This window comes from Electrona antarctica (genome assembly GCF_951216825.1).
Source record: "Electrona antarctica genome assembly, chromosome: 16".
In the NCBI taxonomy this organism is placed as follows: Eukaryota; Metazoa; Chordata; class Actinopteri; order Myctophiformes; family Myctophidae; genus Electrona; species Electrona antarctica.
In genome coordinates, this window is record NC_136797.1 from 12,479,435 (window position 1) to 12,500,549 (window position 21,115).

Below are 21,115 nucleotides of genomic sequence, written 5' to 3' on the forward strand. Positions count from 1 at the left end.
CGTTCATATTTTTGGAAACCATCCAGAAATGGCTGCTATTATTTGCCCAAGTGTCTGTTGGCCATTTTAAAAATTTAAAATTAAAAAATACGATTCTACTCCACAGCCTATGTGCCTAAGCCTATGTTTCTCATGTCTGTGCTCATATGCAATGACCACAACAGCATTTTTGAGTGGTGTAAACCACTCCTACGACTGGCTTTGTTAGTTACGTGTCTGTTTGTTCATGCACTTGTATTTATGTTTGGTGAAAACTAAATTCCACCCAAATATTTATTCTAAGACGGCCACAATGCCCACACCTGAAACGCCGGTCACTCTGGTTTACCTCATACTCAATGAATTTGGCCGAGTCCTCCAGCACCAGGTCCTCTCTGCTCGTGGGGTTGTCCCGCGTGGCCAGAGCCAGGCAGCGTAGGGTGTCCCTCCCCGTTCCGTACTCCCTGATCACCGACATCACCTTCTCCTTGATGCCAGCGGTCAGCGGTACCTTGTCCCCACCAACACGGATGTGAGTGCACCTGTCAATCACTCCCTCTGGGGCACCCTGTAAGGAAGGAAGCAGAGACATCAGACGTACTGTAGGCCTATAGGAATACCAGGACTAAAAATGGGATTTATTTGTATTTTATTTATGAAACATTGAAAATGTTGTCAGGCAGATTATGAGCATGGCCTTCATGGCCAGTTGCACCATGATTCAAGCAATCCAGGGGGAAAGTGAAAATCACACCCGTGTGAACCACTCAAAAAAAGTGAAACGACGAGTTCAGTTACTTTGACACGGAATACAATTTAAACTACTGGGGATATTTTTTTATTTTCTCCAGACTGATTTAACGACTATCATTGGGAATATGGGTGGGGGTGGGGATAGGGGATTGAGTTTTATTTTTATATTTTATTATGTCTGTTTAATACTTGCCCCTGGGCTTCTTTTAGAAAAAAACCTGAATAAAAAGATTTTGAAAAGACAAGAAACGGGAATGTGCGTTTCACTCCATTGGGTTGAGCAGTGTCGGCATTAGCTGCTCATTGACAGGCTCGACAGACAGAGAAAACATGCACGCACTGTTAAGGTCTGGTGGAGATTAAAAAGAAAGAAAAAAAAAGTCACTGGAAAATTATACTGTTGTGGTTTTCCCAGATTGTATAGGAAAGGAAAACATTTAGCATTTTTGAAGATTTCTTACTAAAATCAATACTTATTTGCACGTCAAACACCATTTTGGACTGCGTTCTGTACTTTACCTTGACAAACATCTTGCCAATGGAGGAGCGGGCCTTGTTTGGTGTACAGTACACAGACATGGACTTCCTGTCTCTGGAAAACTCCAAGGTCAACTCTTTTTTCATCAGCTGCTTAATCACCTAGAATCATATGTATAACGCAACCACAACAAGATGAGTACAACATAGATATCTGTCTGGAGTCTCATTATCTCATCTAAGCAAGGTTAAACGGCACAGAGAGCTCACACTTAACCTTTGCCTCCTGTGGAGAGAGTTTGACTGACTGGTTACTTACAGAGTTACAGGCATTGGCCCTCTCGATCTTGGAGAGGTTCTTAACATCCGTGTCAAAGACGTTCATCTTCTCCACCAGACAGGTGAGAGCCGTCTCTGTGGCCTCACCAACCTTCTCGAATACACCTTTGGCCTAGAAATTAGCAGGAAATAATATAAGACGAGGACTCGAGATATATTTCACCATTAGAACCAAACAGTGAACCAAACAACCCAGCAAGCAGTGTTGATTTCGTCGACTAAAACCAAGGCGAAAAATGTTCGTCGACTACCTTTTTTAACTGAAAACTAAATGAAAACTAAGCTATGATGACAAACTAAAACTAAATATATTGACAATTTCGTCAACAAATAAAAACTAGACTAAAATGTTAGGAAGGGACTAGTGGACAAAAGATCCATTATTAGTCATTTTACACTTTGATTTTACACTTGCTAAAAATAGCAGGTAGTAGCTATTTTCAGCAAGTGTAAAATCAGCCAGTAAGACGGCATCAAGGCCCACCAAAATAAATTTTAGTCGACTAAATAAACTGTAGATTTAGTTGACTAAAACTAGACTAACACTAAAACATTCCAGGTGACTAAAATGTGACAAAAACTAAATGGAAGCTATTCAAGAGAAAACTAAAATCTAAATTTGCTGTTAAAAAACAACACTGCCAGCAAGTCAAGTGCCTCTGATGAAACAATGGTAGTCCGTCCACCAACCTCGTTGTAGTCCAGTGAAGAGTCATTGCAGAGAGCACATATAGAGGCCAGCTCCACTAAGGCATCATACTGGGAGCACTTCACTGGTTTACCGTCATGGAACCTAGAGAAAACAGAGAGATCAGTGAGCAAATAGATAGTTTGATAAATATACAGTATTCCACAGCTAACTATAAATACGCACACGTCTGTCTGCGTGTGCGTACGGTTGTAATGCACGTAACTCGAGAAACGTTCGCCCCACCGACTTCACATTCGACACACGTGTTCCACACCCCCTCAGGGAGTGCAGTGCCTGTTATAGAGTCGGTCGGACCCACGGTTCTCCAGAACCACCTCAAAAGGCCTCTGGTCAGGCCTTGCCAGTGGGCCAAAGTCCCCTCACCTGTGCAATTTCCAGCCTCTGCCTGCAAATTGATTACTTAACCACTCCACTTTTCACTGGCAGTTTGCACTCTTCAGACTCAGGCTGACAGGCAGAGATCTCCATGTGGGACACAGACGGATAGTTAAACCGGGTGCTATGACAAGTTGACAACAGGTATTATTAGGTTCCCAAGTTGCATCGCTCTCAAGTAGGCCGGTGGCAGACGGGCACGTACAGGTCTAGTCCATATATAAATGCACCATTTGTAGAGATGAATAATAGACCCTTTTCACAGCGTCATAAATGGGTCAATCTGGGGACCCAATGGCAAAACAAAGGAAAAACAGTGCCTTACAGTCTGTCTCGAGAGACTATACTATAAATGGGTTAAGCACAGCTGCAGGTAGTACAATATATTGTTACTGTGTGCCAGGTTGGACAGCTCCTGTCCAGTTAACTTCATGCTGACACACAGAAATACATAAATGGGGAGGGGGCTCATTTTTCTTCACTCAATGTCCAGCACATCGTGTGCAAGATCGTAAAACAAATGCATTACTATTTAAAAATCACAGGCAGGCATGACATTCACCGATAGAGTTGACAAGCGGTGGCGCATTTTGAACCCATTTTGGCCTGACGTTGAAATAAAAAAAATGTCTTCTAAATCATGACAATTTTCTGAAAAACCTCATGTTTCTATAGCAGTGGTTCTCAATATTTCATGTCAACGACCCCAGAAATTATATGTAATGTAATGTAAACCCCCCCATCTGAAAATGTTGTTTCAGGGACCCCCCAGAAGCTAATATTTGAGTTAAAAACATTGGCTCTGAAAGAATATATAGTCGAAGATTTGCACTACATTTTCATAATTTTTCAAAATTAGCAGACCTACAAGCTCATAGCGTGGCACTCGGTGCCGCGCTATGAGCTTGTAGATCTGCTATTTTTCAATAGCTAAATTGAAAACACCAAAAGGGGTTCCTGCCCAAAATGGGTTAAATTAGGTTATCATGTAAACCAAAACGAGTGCAGTCACAGCGACAGGGGCATGTTCTTGTGGTTTCGGTTTGGGAACAGCATGCACGCATCTGAGACACGAAAAGGGGTGCAATGTAGATCATTCTATATGGCAAATATACTTCTTTCTCAGACGATGTTCACATTAGTAAGCTATGTTAAAGTTACAGGATAACAGGATACTGTATGACAAGTTGGACTGGTTTCACTTTGAGAACATGCAGAGACAGACTAAGGCATTTATGATTTTGTTTTAAAAAACATTGGCTAGCTCATCAGAAATGTGCATTTTGCCAACAAATTCTCCTTCAGAAGCAGAAAAAAACGACGTTCTTGTACATTGAACTTAACCCATTCAGAACGGGAACCCCTTTTGGTGTTTTAATGACTATGTTATACTTTAGCTATTGAAAAATAGCAGAACGTTTTTAACTCATATCTTTGCTTCTGGGGGGGAGGTCTCTGGAACAACATATTGTCAGATGGGGGTCGGCGGTCAATTACATATATTTTTGGGGGTCCTTGACACGAAAATGTTTGAGAACGACTGACACAGAAACATTGGGATTTTCAGAAAACCGTCAGGATTTAGAAGACATTTGTAGAATCGTCCTCGGGTCTAAATGGGAAGAGGACCGACATGCAACCGATGAGGGAGATGCTGAAATACTCACACGTCTCCATCAGGAGCATATGTAGAGCCAGTTATGGTGAATTCTTTCAGAGAACAGCTGTCACCGGTAACCTGGTCAATGATGAACATCTAGGACACACACAAACACACACACACACACACACTTAACTGTTAACTTGAATGCATTGACAAACTGTTGCACACTGCATCCAGCAGGTGGCAGCACACCACAAGCAGTTCAACAGTACAAATGTGAACATGGCAAGTTCATATTAAAGCTGTGCTATAGAACATTTGTGTGAATACATTTATATTTTGTCCACATTTGTATGGTAGAGTATGTTAACACATTCTAATTTTAAAGCTGCTATACGCAATATGTCAAAATTGTAATGATTTAAAGAAAATTGTATTCAGACAGCCAGCAATGGGTAAAACACTCCCAAAAACAATGTAGTCTCTGTGACACATCTAGGGGCCACAATCTGCATTCAAAGATTTTCCTAGCAGCTTTGCCATTGGTCGATTTGCCTGCCTGTTTTTTTTTTTCCCCGACCAATGACATTCTTTGAATGCAGATTGTGGCCCCTAGATGTGACCCATTGCTGGCTGTCTGAATACCCAAATAAAAAAACTAAAAAGTAATTACAATTTTGACATAATATTGCTTATAGCAATTCCTTGCATGTTGGACAGGAGACAACCGTTTCGGCTATCCATCCTTCATCAGTATCACACTGATGAAGGATGGATAGCCGAAACGTTTGTCTCCTGTCCAACATGCAAGAATAAATTATTGAAATGCAGTCTTGGTGTGTGTGTGTGACCCATCAGCGTTATTTCATTTGATATGATTTGATCGGGTAAGTAGCCTTGCCGAGCCATGAGGCCCATAGGGGCAGGAGCCTATCTCCTGTTTCTGTAGCGTGAGGCAGCTTGATGTACAAGTACACCCCCTGGACATGACACTAGTATGTCGCAGGGACTTATACCCCCAATCCAACCCTTGATGCCGAGTGTCAAGCAGGGAGGGCATTGGGTCCCATTTTTAGAGTCTTTGGTATGACCCGGCCGGGGATTGAACCCCGACCTCCCAGTCTCAAGGCGGACACTCTAAAGGCCTATTCATAGTCTGGATTTTCGGTGGTGAGGTGACGTTGAGCGGTGGTGAGTAAAAACAGAGAGAAGGGCTGGAGCGGTGGTTTGCTCTTCACCGCGGCTCGTGACGTCATGTTGTAGTTCGGTGGTCACCCCACCACCGAAAATCCAGACTATGTATGAGCCTTGACCACAAGGCCACTGAGCTGGTGATTTCAACGGGTAACGCACCTAAAGTCAGAGCGCGGTGGTCACACGAAGAGTAATATATAGTCCATTCACCATGCAAATCCCCACTACAGATACCTTTCCATTACAGAGCAAGGTTTTCTTTCTAACACACCCCTGGCCTGGGGCCTGTCATGATCCCATTCTTTCTTTTCAAAATCTTTTTATTTCCGTTTTATAATAGTATGGGTGTCAACTGTCACAGGTTCATAGAAAAAATAAAAAATACAATATCAGATTTTAGTATCAGTGACTGAGGTAAACAAACGTAGCCTACTGTATGAATCACAGAGATCGTGGGCAGACATAATGAAAAGACTGTTATTGTGCAAAACATGCCCTTCAAGACAAAAGAAAAACATTTTCTCCCCTTCAAGTCCCAATTTAGTATAGCCAATTCCCAATTCCCCAGCCTCTCTACAAGTACTCCATCTCTGCTAACCCCCACAATCAGTCATTGGGAGGGTGAAGAAAGCCTCGGGTCTCCTCCGATACCCGGGCCATCAAGCCAACATCTTCTTTACACCCGACAGTGAAAATGATCCCATTCTCTCTCTTACCCTGCACACAGACATCCGATTAGTGGTCAACACACCCCTGGGGCCTGTCATGATCCCATTCTCTCTCTTACCCTGCACACAGACATCTGATTGGTGGTCAACACACCCCTGGGGCCTGTCATGATCCCATTCTCTCTCTTACCCTGCACACAGACATCTGATTGGTCCTGTCATGATCCCATTCTCTCTCTTACCCTGCACACAGACATCTGATTGGTCCTGTCATGATCCCATTCTCTCTCTTACCCTGCACACAGACATCTGATTGGTGGTCAGCGTGCCCGTCTTGTCAGAGCAGATGACGGAGGTGCAGCCCAAAGTCTCCACGGAGGGCAAGCTGCGGACGATGGCGTGCTTCTTGGCCATGCGCCGTGTGCCCAAAGCTAGGCAGGTGGTGATGACAGCGGGCAGACCTGGAGAATGGAAAACGTGGGGGACATTATTAACCCATTTAGACCTTAGAGTTCGATTCTACAAATGTCTTCTAAAATCATGACAGTTAAGAAAAAACCCATGTTTCTATGCCAGTCGTTCTCAAACTTTTTCATGTCAAGGACCCCCGAAATTATATGAAGCAAAGATTTGAGTTAAAAACGTTCGCTCTGAAAGAATATATTCAAATTTTTGCACCACATTTTCGCGATTTTTAGAAAATAGCAGACCTACAAGCTCGTAGTGCAGCACTCGGTGACACGCTACGAGCTTGTAGATCTGCTATTTTTCAATGGCTAAAGTACAACATAATGCTTCACAACACCAAAAGGGGTTCCCGCCCAAAGTGGGATAAAGATGAAGAGGGGATTATAGATACACAGGGAGATGCAGAGAGGGGCAGATTACTAGGGTTAAGAAAAGTCGTTTGTGTTTTAACGGGTTGCTGCTCATGAGCCATTGATCATGTCAATTTGATCTCTTTACCATAGTTATTAGTTGTTTTGAGAGTTTGTTTTAGAGCGACATATTGTAAATATTCTGTTTTTGCATTGCATTATGGTGGTACTTACAGTTCTGCCACTCTATTGGTGTGTTTTACGGCACTAATAGACTAACTAACTAATAGACTAACTATAATCTACCTGATCTTCAGGCCTACAAAATCGGGAAGTAAAAAAAACAAACAAAGTCTCCTTTTTTATTCCCTTATCAACTAGTACCAACAAGGTCGACTAGTGGATTAACTAGTCGACTAGTTGCTTTTAATGCCCTAGTCGTCACATATCTGGCCGGCTCTCCCTGGCTTACCCTCTGGGATGGCAGCCACTGCCAAAGCCACGGCGATCTTGAAGTAGTAGACGGCTCCGCGTATCCAGGAGCCACCGTGGACGGGATCGCTGAAGTGTCCGATGTTTATGATCCACACAGCGATGCAGATCAGTGAAATAACCTTTCAAAGTACATAATAAGATTGCGGCATGTTGGGATCAAATGTCGTTCATATACCCGAGGGCAGGCATGTCAGTCAAAACAAATATGGTGCGCACAGCGTCAGTGTTGTTTTTGGCAGCAAATTTCTATTTTAGTTTTAGTCATAGTCTCTTGAAACATTTTCATTTAGTTTTAGTCACATTTTAGTCACCTGGAATGTTTTAGTGTTTAGTCTAGTTTTAGTTGACTAAATATCATAAGATTTTAGTCGACTAAATCTACAGTTCATTTAGTCGACTAAAATGTATTTTGGCAGTCATTGATGCTGTCGTAATAGCCGATCTACAAGCTCACAAGCGTCTGCGACGCGTTGTGAGCTTGTAGATCTGCCATTTTCAGCATGTGAACAAGTGTAAAATGACTTGTTTCTCTTGTCCACTAGTCCTTTCCTAACATTTTAGTCTAGTTTGTTGACGAAATTGTCAATATATTTAGTCTTAGCTTTAGTCATCATAGCTTAGTTTTCATTTAGTTTCCATTTAGTTTGTCAGTGGAAAAAGGTAGTCAAACATTTTTCGTCATAGTTTTAGTCGACGAAAACAACACTGGCGCCGCACACACAATACAAATAAAAATAAAAGATAAACCTTGGAAAGCTGCTCTCCAAACTCATCCAGTTTCTTCTGCAGGGGTGTGCGCTCCTGTTCCGTGGACGCCATCTCGTCACGGATCTTCCCGATCTCCGTGTTGACCCCCGTGGCCACCACCACACCCACAGCTCTGCCCGCTGCGATGTTGGTGCCCTGTGTGGAATGTCAAGAAAGTCAAAGTCGTACGATTAGTCACACACACGTTACCGCAGTGAAATTTGTTCTCCGGCATTTGACCCATATTCTCTTGGGAGCGGTGAGCCGCAGCCATGCACCGCGCTCGGGAATCATTAGTTGATTTGACCCCCCCCCCCCAATCCAACCCATTGATGCTAGGTGCCAAGCAGGGGAGGCATTGGGTCCCATTTTTGAGTGGTGTAAACCACTCCTACAACTGGCTTTGTTATTGAGTGGTGTAAACCACTCCTACAACTGGCTTTGTTAGTTTACGTGTCTGTCCGTTTACGTGTCTGTCCGTACCAAAGAAATGTGCATGGTTGCTATGGTCATCCAGTTCACACGGGTGTGATTTCATTACGTCAGACATTACGTCAGACCACAGCTGATCAGTCTATATAAGACCTTACACCACTCAGTTCACACGGGTGTGATTTTTTTCTTTGGAATGACCCAGCCGCTACATACTAATTCCTACACAGGTTGTGCTTATAACCACGCCCCTGGGCAAGTTACGTTTACTGAGGTTAAGGTTAGGTATAGTTTTACTGAGGTTAGGGTTAGGTATAGTTTTACTGGGGTTAGGTTTAGGTATAGTTTTACTGAGGTTAGGTTTAGGTATAGTTTTACTGAGGTTAGGTTTAAGTATAGTTTTACTGAGGTTAAGGTTAGGCTGTCAATCACAGCAACTGGCCAATCACAGTGTGTCGACTGCACAACCCGTGTAGGCTTTGGTATGTCGCGACCCGGCCGGGGATCGAACCCCCGACCTCCCAGTTTCAGGGCGGACACTCTAACCACAAGGCCACCGTCTGGTAAGAGGACGGCAAACTGAGACTAGAAGACTAGTGTGTGCATCAACTGTAAAGTAAGACAATAAAAAAAACGAGGGCAGGACTCACAGAGAAGAGCATGTTCTTCTTGTCCTGGTTGACGGCGCGGGGGTCTGGCACAGGGTCCGTGTGTTTGATCACAGACACAGACTCTCCTGAAGAATAAAGTCATACAATCAGAATTACACAACAAGACGGCAAAAATATGATGTTATTGTTGGTATAAGCTCTACTCTCAGGGTTAGAAGACTGATTGTAAGACTGTGTAGCTGAACAAGCAGGCTCGTCATGGCCGACTAATTAAGTGTCAAAAACTGACTTTTAAACTATTGTAGTGTTTTAGGTAACTTTTGGTCCATGAATTCGATGCCGTGTTAAATTCACCCTTTTAACTTTAACAATTAACTCGTTTTTCATCACACACACACACACACACACACACACACACACACACACACACACACACACACACACACACACACACACACACACACACACACACACACACACACACACACACACACACACACACACACACACACACACACACACACACACACACACACACACACACACACACACACACACACACACACACACACACAGGGGTCAAACCACGGCTGCGTCACTATTGACAACATAAACTAACCACGTCACTATGACATGACCATAAACAACCCACGAGTCAGCTCCATATATGGGGACTAAACGGTGTTGTTTTTGGCAGCAAATTTCAATTTCAGTAATAGTCTTTGGAATGAAACTTAATTTAGTTTTAGTCACATTTTAGTCACCTGGAATGTTTCAGTGTTAGTCTAGTTTTAGTCGACTAAAATATAAAAAGGTAGTCGACGAACATTTGTCGTCTTAGTTGTAGTCGACAAATACAACACTGGGACTAAAGCGGGTATGCCCATATATACTGTCTGTCCCATGAGACCACTGCATGTGTGTGTAGTTTCTCATGTCAAGGACCCCAAAAACAATTGACCGCCGACCCCATCTGAAAATATGTAGTTCCAGGGACCTACATACAGGGATCTACAAGCTCGTAGCGCGGCACCGAGTGCTGCGCTATGAGCTTGTAGATCTGCTATTTTTCAATAGCTAAAGCATAACATAATGCTTAAAACACCAAAAGGGGTTACCCGTCCTGAATGGGTTAAGGGTGTATGGGTGAGAAAGGGGGGAAAAAAGGTATAAGAGTGAGAGAGGGCAAGAGAGCTTGTGGGTAATCTGTGCGATGTCTGTGCTGGACTGCAAGGGAGCCTTTGACAGACTTCATGGCCATGAATGGGGAAGGAGAAGAGGAGAAAAACAGCTGAATCACTAAAATATCTCCTGGAATTTGCTACCAATTAAGGCAGTTGTGCTTGACGAGATTTAAAGGGGAAACCACCCATTTTCAACATTTTACTATGTCATTAATATACCTTAGAGCGGTTGTGTGGAAATAATAAAAAAGTCCCCCCATTATGTGTTTCCTCGAACTGTAAGTATGGAAAGAATTCAGACCTCTAGTTCTAGGAAACACAGAATGGGGGGACTTTTTTATTATTTCCACACAACAGCTCTAAGGTATATTAATGACATAGTAAAATGTTGAAAATTGGTGGAATGCCCCTTTAAGGACGAGATTCATATAAAACCCATATTCAAGTCCCCCTACAGTACAGCACATTACACACTCTTTCAGACATATTTGCTTCCTCAATCACACTCGGCCTCGTCCATAATTATGTCCAATCAGTGGTGTCATGCTCGTAGAACGCAGTGCCACGCCGTGGTACCAGTGGAAAGAAAACACCATGATACCACTGTGTCCAATTACAATGGACGTCATGAATATGCATGGGGACAAATGCTACGAGGAGGAGAGGGTGTTGTTTCCTTCTCCTCCCTGTGCCATCCTTGGAGACACTGGGGGTAATGTAAGGGGTCCTCTGAGTTACTACAGGCCCAGGGGACCACCAAAAGAGCACAAGTATTGATTTAAGTATTGGTTTAAGTGGTGAACTGCCTGAAAAATACACAACACAATCAGCGCCGGGATTTCTTTCAAAATAGAAGTGCCGGCCTGGGCCATGGCTCAGTGGTCCAGGCACCTTGGCTGGTAATCCAGTCTGGCAGTGTGCCGCGGGTTCGACTCCCAATCCCGACGGCCTTTACTGCATGTCTTCCCCCCCATCTCTCTCCCCATTTCCTGTCAGCCTACTGTCTGTCCCTCCATAAAATAGATAAAATGAAGGCGAAAGCCACAAAAAAAAAAACATTTAAAAAAATAGAAGTGCCGGGAGCCTGCCCTGGAACAACAACATATTTTCAGATGTCAGGCCTAAATGGGTTAACCCATTTTGACCTGGGAACGATTCTACAAATGCCTCCTAAATCCTGACAGTTTTCTGAAAAACTTGAGCTAAAAACGAATGCTCTGAAAGAATATATTCAAACATTTGGGCCACATTTTCACGATTTTTCAAAAATAGCAGACCTACGGTACAAGCTCATAGCGCGGCACCGAGTGCCGCGCTATGAGCTTGTAGATCTGCTATTTTTCAATAGCTAAAGCATAACATAATGCTTGGAACCCCTTTTGGTGTTCCCGCCCCAAAATGGGTTAAGAGAGCCATTCCATAACAACTGATTTGAAGTCTTACCTGTGAGAATTGATTGGTCAACCCGTAGTGTTGTGGACTTTATAGACGTAAGTCGAATGTCCGCAGGCACTTTATCACCAACTGTAGACATAAACAACACAACGAAGGGGAGATGATTTAATATCATGTGACCATATTAAAAAAGGGGTCTGTGAGTCAAGTCGATTGCAGAGGAGTGAATACTTCTGTTATTTAATTAGGGTTATTATTATACATCTCTATTGGGCCTGTGAATATGAGACTAATAAATGCAAATTATATGATATAGTTAAAGGACAACTTTAGTTTTTTTCAACCAAGGTTCATGTTTTAGGATGTTATTAGAGAAAGTAAAAGATGAGTGTTATTCTTTTTTTTTCATTTGCTGCTTTCTTTCTTTTTAAGGATTTTAGCTGTTTTTCACAGGGGGCGGGGGCATTCGAGCATGGGGCTAAATATGTATTTTTTTACAACATTTTATAGCGATTTATTTTTTAATTATTTACTATAGTCCTAATAAACCCCAGGAAATTTCATCTGGCCACAAATGATCACGAGATCTACTGAATGTGTCAAACTGACATTGAGCCTTTGACACACAATGTACACAAGCAGTAGATCCTGTGATTTGTTTGTGGCCAGGTGTAATTTCCTGGGGTTTATTAGGACTATAGTAAATAATTAAAAAAGAAATCGCCATAATATTTTGTAAAAAAATACATATTTAGCCCCCATGCTCGAATGCACCCGCCCCCTGTCAAAAACAGCTAAAATCCCTAAAACGAAAGAAAGTAGCAAATGAAAAAAAAATAACTCATCTTTTACTTTCTCTAATAACATCCTAAAACATGAACCTTGATTGAAAAAAACTAAAGTTGTCCTTTAAGTACTTTATTGGGGGTCATCCCTATGTTCCCCAGGTTCTATGTTCCCCACTTACCTTAGGGTTTAGGCGCTAGGTTTCTGGTTTAAGGACTTCAGTGTTTTGTACTATACAATTGTATGTATAAGTACAGAACAATTGTTTGCTTTTGCCATCTTTGTTGAAGAGTCTGAGTAATTATGTTTTAGTTTATTGTATGCCAGTGTTCATTTTTAGTTGGCTAAGACTAGATAGTTTAAGTAGCCTAGGCAGCCCTAAAGTTCAATGGATTGTTCAAAGACTGAGCTTAAATCAGAATTTGCTACTAAAAGTAACACTAAGTTGCTAAAATACCTTTAGTCTTACTAGAATTACTAGGTTAGGTGGCCGAACGGATTGCGGAGCGGTCTTGATACCGGAAGGTCGCCAGTTCGAATCAGCGGTCCGACACGTTAAAATTACCACCGCTGAAGTGCCCTTGAGCAAGGCATTGAACCACTACCATGAAATGTTCTATGAGCAGGGCCTGGCTGGAAACAAGTTATTGAGCTTAGCCCAGATACCCTGGGTAAATATAGTAACTTTGCTTTGCTTTAGGTTTATTCTAAGTGGGGAACAAATAACCTATTTTGCATGGTGGGGAACATAGGTACGCTCCCCTTTATTGTCACTGAAATTTGTTTTGCGACCCAGCGGCCTTGTATGGAACACATTATATACCCCAACACAAATGCCATAGAAGAGAGCATGTTGGACCATCCTTTTATCTAGAAAGTAAGACAAAATGTGGAAGACACAACTGTGGGCACCCGGCAATACACGCACTTGCAAATCTTCACTTGACTTGGCACAAGAAACAAAAGTTAATCCAACTCATAGTTCTTGAGAGCAATAAAATAATCAAAGACCAACGTATTTGCTGTAGAGCAGCTGAAAGAGTCATGCATCAAAAGTTATTAAAGTTCCACTCGGCTCCTGCACAGGAATAGATTGCGGCTCATTCTTTCCACCAACAGAAGAAGGCTTTGGTAATTCCTAGTAAAACAAATGTTAAATGTAAACATCCCCCTCAATTTTCCAAACAAATCTTTGTGGTGCAGAAAGTGGACAAGCAGGAGGGGGCTATTAAAGCCACTGACATTTATTATCTACGGCTAAGAGGGTATCAAAGAGGCCAGGGCAGGTTTTTCAAATGCAATTTGCATCCAGTCTGGGAAGATGAATGGAATGATAAGAGCAACATTGCAGCTGGATGGCCTCACTGGAAGCAAAGTAACAGTTCAGGGGCAGTATTATAGCTGTAGTCAAGTGGAACCTCACCTTTACACTGATAGTTTTACTTTACTTTGGTAGAATGTCGTCACTTTTCATCTATCATACCTGAAGTTCCTGAACAGACATTCCAAAGGCAATTGGCAAAAAAAACATTGCTTCTATTTTAAGCATGTTTTCTTCTATTATCCTTAGTCTACACGTCCACAAGAAATCAGTGCCAACTATGCATCTGGAGAGAAGCCAGTGTTGGTTGGTTGACCTTTTGTGAATCGCCATAGAAATAAATAAGAAACGCAAAAACTGCGACAAATGACACACACACACACACACGAAAAGTGAAGATAAAAAAACAAAGCTATGAACCGGAGGCCTCAAACGGATACCCACGCAGAGAGCAGAGATTGGTGACAGAAATGTAAACTTCACCCCCCCCCCCCCCCCGCCCCCCCCCACACACACACACACACACACACACAGCCCCCCCCCCCCCCCCCCCCTCCACATTGCCCTTCTCTGAGGAGGAAGAAAAGGAGGGAAGAATGAGGAGAGAGGGGGGATTAGATGAGACCTGCGAACATATCCAAAAATGGGAAAACTATTTTGATCAGTTGTAGAACATATGCTGCTCAGCTGGAGTGGTGTGTGTGTGTGTGGGGGGGGGGGGGGGGGGAATTGTAAAAAAGAAAAGAAAAAAAAGAAGAAAAGAGCGCAGTCAGGAAATAGAATACATCTATTTTTCTCTTCATCACCAGCCATTCAGTCCTCATTAATCTATTGATTAAAATGGCATATAAGAGTAGGGATTAACTCCACTTGAGAAACAGCGTCTACGCACACTGCCAGAGCCCAGTAGGCCGAGGAAGACATTCCGGCTTCACACAAATCACTACATTATCCAATTTTTCACAATTCAGTTACAGGCTATAACTTGCTTCCAAAGTTCTCAAGAGGGGCGTATTTTCCATTTTACAAAGCAAGATTTAAATCACATTTTGTGGGGCCTCTAGTCTATACTGCACCACATTATTTTCTTTTTACTTGTTCATTTGTTCAACTTTTCTTCCCACACAATCACGCATCTTACCAGCCACCTCCACGATGTCTCCAGGCACGATGTCCCTGGCTTTGATCCTCTGGACACTCTTTCGGTCCTGGCGGTACACTTTCCCCATCTCCGGTTCGTACTCCTTGAGTGCTTCAATAGCATTCTCTGCATTTCGCTCCTGAACGGTTAGGAAACAAACAAAAAAAGGTGGCACAGGAGTAAACCATAGACATAAATAGCCCGCAGGTAGGTAGACGCCTCATTGGCCAGTGGGGCTGCACGTCAACACCAGAGTAATCTAGTAAGAGTGGCGTCACTATAGCGTTGACTCCCATAATTGTAACAATGCTCATTCAATCTCAATGGGATAGTTCCAATGTTTTGGAACTATAGCCCATATAGGCACCCGCTTCACGGCGTGTCGAACACTCTCTTACTAGATTACTCTGGTCAACACCGCCCCCATATTACGGGTAATACGGTATGGGAAGCTTGCCATATAACTCCACTCCAAATAATATGCCGGAGTTGTGTAGAAGAAGTACATGAGGCTAAAGAAACTTTTATATGTAAGATATGGTGTTTTGGAGCCTGGGACGGTAGTTTACATTTTTAGGTGATGGAAAGCATTTGTTGCGATTCTTCTCATTTTGCAGTGCGTCCGATCGGATAGCTACACTAGTGACAGCATGAGGGCTAGTGTGCATGCGTGTGTGTGTGCGTGTGCGTGTGCGTGTGTGTGCGTGTGTAATGACGCAACATTGGTAGTAACTAGTCCAAATGGTGAGATATATTGCGATGTGACGCAGTTGATTAGAATTTAAAATGTCAAGTGGTGCCACCCTTAACCATCATGTATCTTTAAAAAATTAGTTATTTAGATAAGCTTAATGCTTTTACCTGCCAAACTCCCACAATGGCATTCGCTATGAGAATCAGTAGGATAACAAAAGGCTCTACGAATGCTGTGATGGTCGAGTCTCCGTCATCAAACCAGGCCAGCACCTGCACACAAAATGGGAACATCTCATATCTTGCGACCGGTCTTGATAAATATTCACTCCATAATCAACAAGTATAGCATTTCAAACAGACGTTAATACTCACAAAGGATATGCAGGCGGCGAGAAGAAGTATTCTCACGAGTAAATCTTCAAACTGTTCCATCACCAGCTCCCAGAGAGATTTACCTAAAGAATGGAGATTTACTGTACTCAGAACATGCACATGCGTGTATTCTTTTAGAAAACGACTAAAGCACTTAACCCATTTAGGCCCGAGGACGATTCTACAAATGTCTTCCTCTATTGAGAATGCATTGGGCGTTTAAGTTCCAGCATGTGTCTCCACAGTAAGCTGAATTATAAAAAGTGTGAATGGAGTTTCTAGGTGAAAGTGCTTTTTTGACGTGCCAATATCTGCCATTGAGCCCCATTGTGAATTTCTCAAATTTGAAAGCACTACATTTCTAAAACTATGAAACATTTCAAAGATTTATTTTCAGGCAAACCATGTTCACCGTAAAATGAACCTAAATAGGTTTGAATGGGGTTTCTAGGTGTAAGTATGTAGGACTAGTAGCATGCCAAAGTTTGTGATATTGCCATTGAGAATGCATTGGGCGTTTAAGTTAAATACGGGCGGGACATATTTTGACAGCAGAAACTGCCTGTCATAATTTCTCCCTATTCCAAAACCCTGCTCTAAATCCTGACAGTTTTCTGAAAAACCCCATGTTTCTATGTCAGTCGTTCTCAAACATTTTCATGTCAAGGACCCCCAAAAATATATGTAATTGGCCGCTGACCCGCATCTGAAAATATGTTGTTCCAGGGACCCCATAAGTAAATATTCGAGTTAAAAACGCTCGCTCTGAGTCTGAAAGAATATATATTCAAAGATTTGCAACACATTTTCACGATTTCTCAAAAATAGCAGACCTACAAGCTCGTAGCGCGGCAGCTATGAGCTTGTAGATCTGCTATTTTAGCTTAAGTGTAACATATAATGCTTAAAACACCAAAAGGGGTTCCCGCCCAGCATGGGTTAAACCATATATTCTTGGATAACCTGGGTCCCCGGGGGGCCTGTATTTGCCCCCCTCCTTTTTTTTTTTATATCTATACGCCAAATAAATATCTTCTCCAAAAATAGACCTTCTACAGCATTCATTTGTTGCAGCTAGGGTTGGGATCCAGAGGAACCGGAATCGGTTCCATCGTATTTGGAACCGGTTCTCATCACACTGTTGGACTGCTTCGTATGCTATTACAATACCAGTGCCTCTCTTTTTTTTATGCCACGATTTTACAACACATTTTTTCACCCAGTGTCAATTATCAAATGTAATCCTGGGTTCTATACACTCTCTCTGCCAACCTGGAGAGAGCAGCGGACTGACCTCATGCTTCCTTCTATGCATGAGGAGTCCAAGCTGCTTCTTTTCACCTGACAGGGGGGAGTTTCCCCGGTTGGACGTAGCGCGTGGAAGGAACACGTTATTCCGACCAGTTCCTTTCCCCTCCATCAGACGTCCCGGCTGGCCAGGAGAAGGTAGTTTAGAGACCAGGATTACTGCATGTTTTTTGTGAGGGTACCTACCCTAGGGGACACGGGGAGAACATGCAAACTCCACACAGAAAGGCCCTTTTGCCAACCCCGCCTCGGGTATGGGCACCGATGACGCAGAGGAGTGTCCCCAGTGGGAATCGAACCCAGGACCTTCTAGCTGTGAGGCGACAGCACTACAGACTGTGCCACCCCCCAATACCAGTGCTTCTCAAACTTTTAGACAGAGTCCATTTGGAAACCCCAATAGGGGTCAAGATTTAGCTCTAAACCTAAAACAGAAGACGTTAAGTTTCACTTACCCTCCTCAGCTGGTAATTCTGCAATCCATCCCAAAGACACCACAATCAAAAGGAGAGAGGAACAAGACATTATGTCAAAACACAAGCTACACCATTATGCCTTAAATGGTGTGTGTGTGTGTGTGTGACACTGTGTGTGTGTGTGTGTGTGTGAGAGAGACAATTTAAACAATAATAATAACGTATATGCCCCTTTTATAATGCGTGTGGAAAGTAAGCGTGTGCGTCGTGCCGGGACCCGTCACAAAAGTTTTATTTGGCCAAATTAACGTCGTCCTGTCTCTTCTGCTCGTTAATTTCGGCATTACAGGTGGTGACGTCGTCATGATGATACATCAAAATGTCTTTCTAATCGGTTGATGCGTGTCCGTTACAGTTAACAGTCACACGCACCACGGGCTGAATTGAAGGAAGGCCAGACAAGAAACACAACCATAGGCAAACAGAACAGGGCAGGCCATGATGGATATAAGAGAGTGCCTAGTAGTAGTATACAACACGTTGTCTCTTACCGTTAGGGCCATACTTCTCTCGCTGTTTCTTTACTTGGTCCAAGCCCAGGCCGGTGCTTTCATTCACGTTAAAGAAGCCATAGACTTCTTCCACCGTCTTCGTGTGTGCCTTGTTGTCCATGGTTGGTGGTGAGGGAGGCGAGCGGCCACTTGAGGACACCACTTCTTTCCCACTATAGTCTATGCCCTATACCTCTACTCTTACAAACTTCTTACCTAAAAAGAAAACTGATAACTTTTATAAAAAGTCATTAAAAAAAAAAAAAAAAAAAGATAAGAAAAGAAAAGAAAAGCCCTATAACTCTACTCTTAAACTTCTTACCTAAAAAAACGGATAACTTTTAAATAATCTTTTTTGACAATGCGGTGCCGGTGAATGATGACAACCGGGTGAGTACACACGTTGCTATAGTGCCAGGTTATGTGCCCGTCGGCCCAGCCATGATGAATGACAAGTGATGTAGTAGTATAGCGGTGGCGTGAATGCTAACAGGCTAGCATAAGCTAGCTGAGTTTATACCCAAACCAGACCGTTGCCCTCCTCGGTGTTCTGTCCGTTGGAGATTCGCCGGGTCGGTCGATCGGGTCCGCAGTCAGTTCAATTCAGTCAAGAGATATGTAATGCTCCAAAAACGAATGTTAACAACCGACACTTAAAAAAAGCCGACACTAAAAAAAACGTTTTGTATTCTTCCTCCGATATTCCAAGCGAGAGCACTTTTTTAAGTGAATCTTATTTTAGACGAATCAGTAGTAGTGTGTGTTTTAAGAGTTGCAGGGGCAAGCTGTCAATCCTCCGTTCACTTCAGGCTGGCTGCTGCTGCGGAATGGAATCACCACCACCACCGGTCTTCTTCATCATCATCATCATCGACACCAATCGTTTGTTCAGTGTCCGCATGTGGAATCTGCTCATTGGTTGGAAACACCCGGAAATCCTATTCTCTTTTACGCTCGCTCGCGCTATGGACATAGAGTTGGGACATTGGGTGGGGAATCCCGGACGCCGGTGCCGTCTCTGTTATATGTATATCTATGCTCTCAAACCGAGTGGAAGTGTGTATGTATTGTAGAGTGTAGACTAGAGCGAGTGGCGAGCGGGAGCTAGTTTTAATTTTTTTAAGGGACCCAAAATCTCGGCCACTCGCCTCACTCACACCTCGGTCACTCCAGCATGGCGGTGTGTTACGGTGGAATTGGTGACCTGCTGAAATATGTGACAATCGTGTACTGTACTGTAGTGACTTGACTACTAGTGGGTGGGTGTAGAAAATCACATAATAACGTCAGTGTCCTAATGTAAATCATTGCAGTTTGTTTATTAGCAGAGAGTTCAGCATAGCGGTATTTTGTAAGTTAATATGTGAAGTGATTGGCAGGTCACCAATTTCACCATAACACTGCCATGCTGGAGCGATCGAGTGTGAGTGAGGGCGAGTGGCCAAGATTTAGGGTATTGGAATTTGGCTGTCATCTCAGCGGCTCAGCTCCTTCTATCACCGCCAGGCAGGAACGGCCGCTCCTGAAGCACAGTCACACGACTCACACCGAATGCATCATTCCACAAATTAAATTAAATTCCGGCTTGGCTAGTATGACCATCTCTATAGCTCCAATCATCATCACCCACATAGTAAACATCTCCATCAAACAGGGACAGGTCCCCCAAGATTTCAGACTGGCCAAAGTAACCCCCCTGCACAAGAAAGGGAGTAAATTAGACCCCGGCAACTACCGCCCTATTTCTATTCTAAGCTCCATCTCGAAAGTGATGGAAAAAATAGTCTATGAACAGGTTGAAAAGTATCTTTCCACAAATAAATGAATGTACGAGTTCCAATCTGGTTTCAGAACATCCCACTCCACTGACACATGCCTTCTCTATTTGAGCGACCACATCAAACACGAGGTGGATGCTGGCAAATACTGTGGCATGGTCATGCTGGACCTCCAAAAGACTTTTGACACCGTCAACCACTCCATACTGGTTAACAAGCTAAAAGCAATTGGTTTTGATAGCACATCAGTGAGCTGGATGCATTTCTACCTGGTGGGGAGAGAACAGATGGTGGAGGTGAACGGAACACTGTTCCCTCCCCTCCCAGTGAGCTGTGGCGTTCCACAAGGAAGCATACTAGGGCCTTCACTGTTCCTAATATATGTAAACGACATGACATCAGCTTGTGACTGGAACTTGTTCCTGTTCGCAGATGACTCAGCACTGCTGGTCTCGGACAGGAACAAACTGCAGGTTGAAAAGGCCCTAAGCTCTGAACTCGGTAGAATCTGCACCTGGCTCGCGATAACAAACTATCTTTACACCTGGGAAAAACGGAATCAATTCTCTTTGGATCTAATAGTAATCTCAGCAAGGCAGATGGCTTCCTGGTTAGAGTGGGTGACAATATTATCACACAAAAAGATGAAATTACCTACCTAGGTTCCATCCTGGAGGCTAATCTTTCCGGTGATAAAATGGCCACCAACGTAATCAAAAAAGTCAACCAAAGAACAAGATTCCTTTACAGGATCTCCTCACTGGTCAACAAAAACACCTTGAAGACCCTAACAGGAGCCCTCGTACAAGGTTTCTTCGACTATGCAATTGGTACCACAGCACCTCAAAGGCCCTTAAATCAAGGCTGACTTCCCAAAACAAACTTATCAGGCTCCTACTTGGCCTCACCCCCCGAACCCACCTCACCCCTGCCCACTTTGACAGGCTGGAATGGCTTAGGGTCG

General features: G+C 43.2%; 2 protein-coding genes across 3 annotated transcripts in view; one reads left to right on the plus strand and one right to left on the minus strand.

Moving 5' to 3' along the window:
- The window catches only part of atp2a2b (ATPase sarcoplasmic/endoplasmic reticulum Ca2+ transporting 2b), a 28,621-nt gene extending 9,343 nt beyond the window's left edge, over positions 1 to 19,278 (minus strand). Inside the window, exons 1-16 of one of the 2 annotated variants that reach the window (XM_079524492.1) lie at positions 18,696 to 19,278; positions 18,374 to 18,589; positions 17,862 to 17,879; positions 16,099 to 16,181; positions 15,892 to 15,996; positions 15,031 to 15,169; positions 11,831 to 11,911; positions 9,243 to 9,328; positions 8,161 to 8,316; positions 7,391 to 7,532; positions 6,395 to 6,561; positions 4,303 to 4,391; positions 2,239 to 2,341; positions 1,529 to 1,660; positions 1,252 to 1,371; positions 329 to 547 (exon numbers count right to left, since the gene is read on the minus strand). In XM_079524492.1, the coding sequence (XP_079380618.1) occupies positions 329 to 547; positions 1,252 to 1,371; positions 1,529 to 1,660; positions 2,239 to 2,341; positions 4,303 to 4,391; positions 6,395 to 6,561; positions 7,391 to 7,532; positions 8,161 to 8,316; positions 9,243 to 9,328; positions 11,831 to 11,911; positions 15,031 to 15,169; positions 15,892 to 15,996; positions 16,099 to 16,181; positions 17,862 to 17,879; positions 18,374 to 18,494 (1,761 nt within the window). In that variant the 5' untranslated portion in view covers positions 18,495 to 18,589; positions 18,696 to 19,278. Of the gene's footprint in view, positions 1 to 328; positions 548 to 1,251; positions 1,372 to 1,528; positions 1,661 to 2,238; positions 2,342 to 4,302; positions 4,392 to 6,394; positions 6,562 to 7,390; positions 7,533 to 8,160; positions 8,317 to 9,242; positions 9,329 to 11,830; positions 11,912 to 15,030; positions 15,170 to 15,891; positions 15,997 to 16,098; positions 16,182 to 17,861; positions 17,880 to 18,373 lie in introns of both variants that reach the window. The other variant, XM_079524491.1, reaches the window with a different exon arrangement.
- Positions 1 to 21,115, plus strand: part of ak3 (adenylate kinase 3) — a 465,380-nt gene that overhangs the window by 292,336 nt on the left and 151,929 nt on the right. The gene's annotated exons all lie outside the window — the stretch shown is intronic.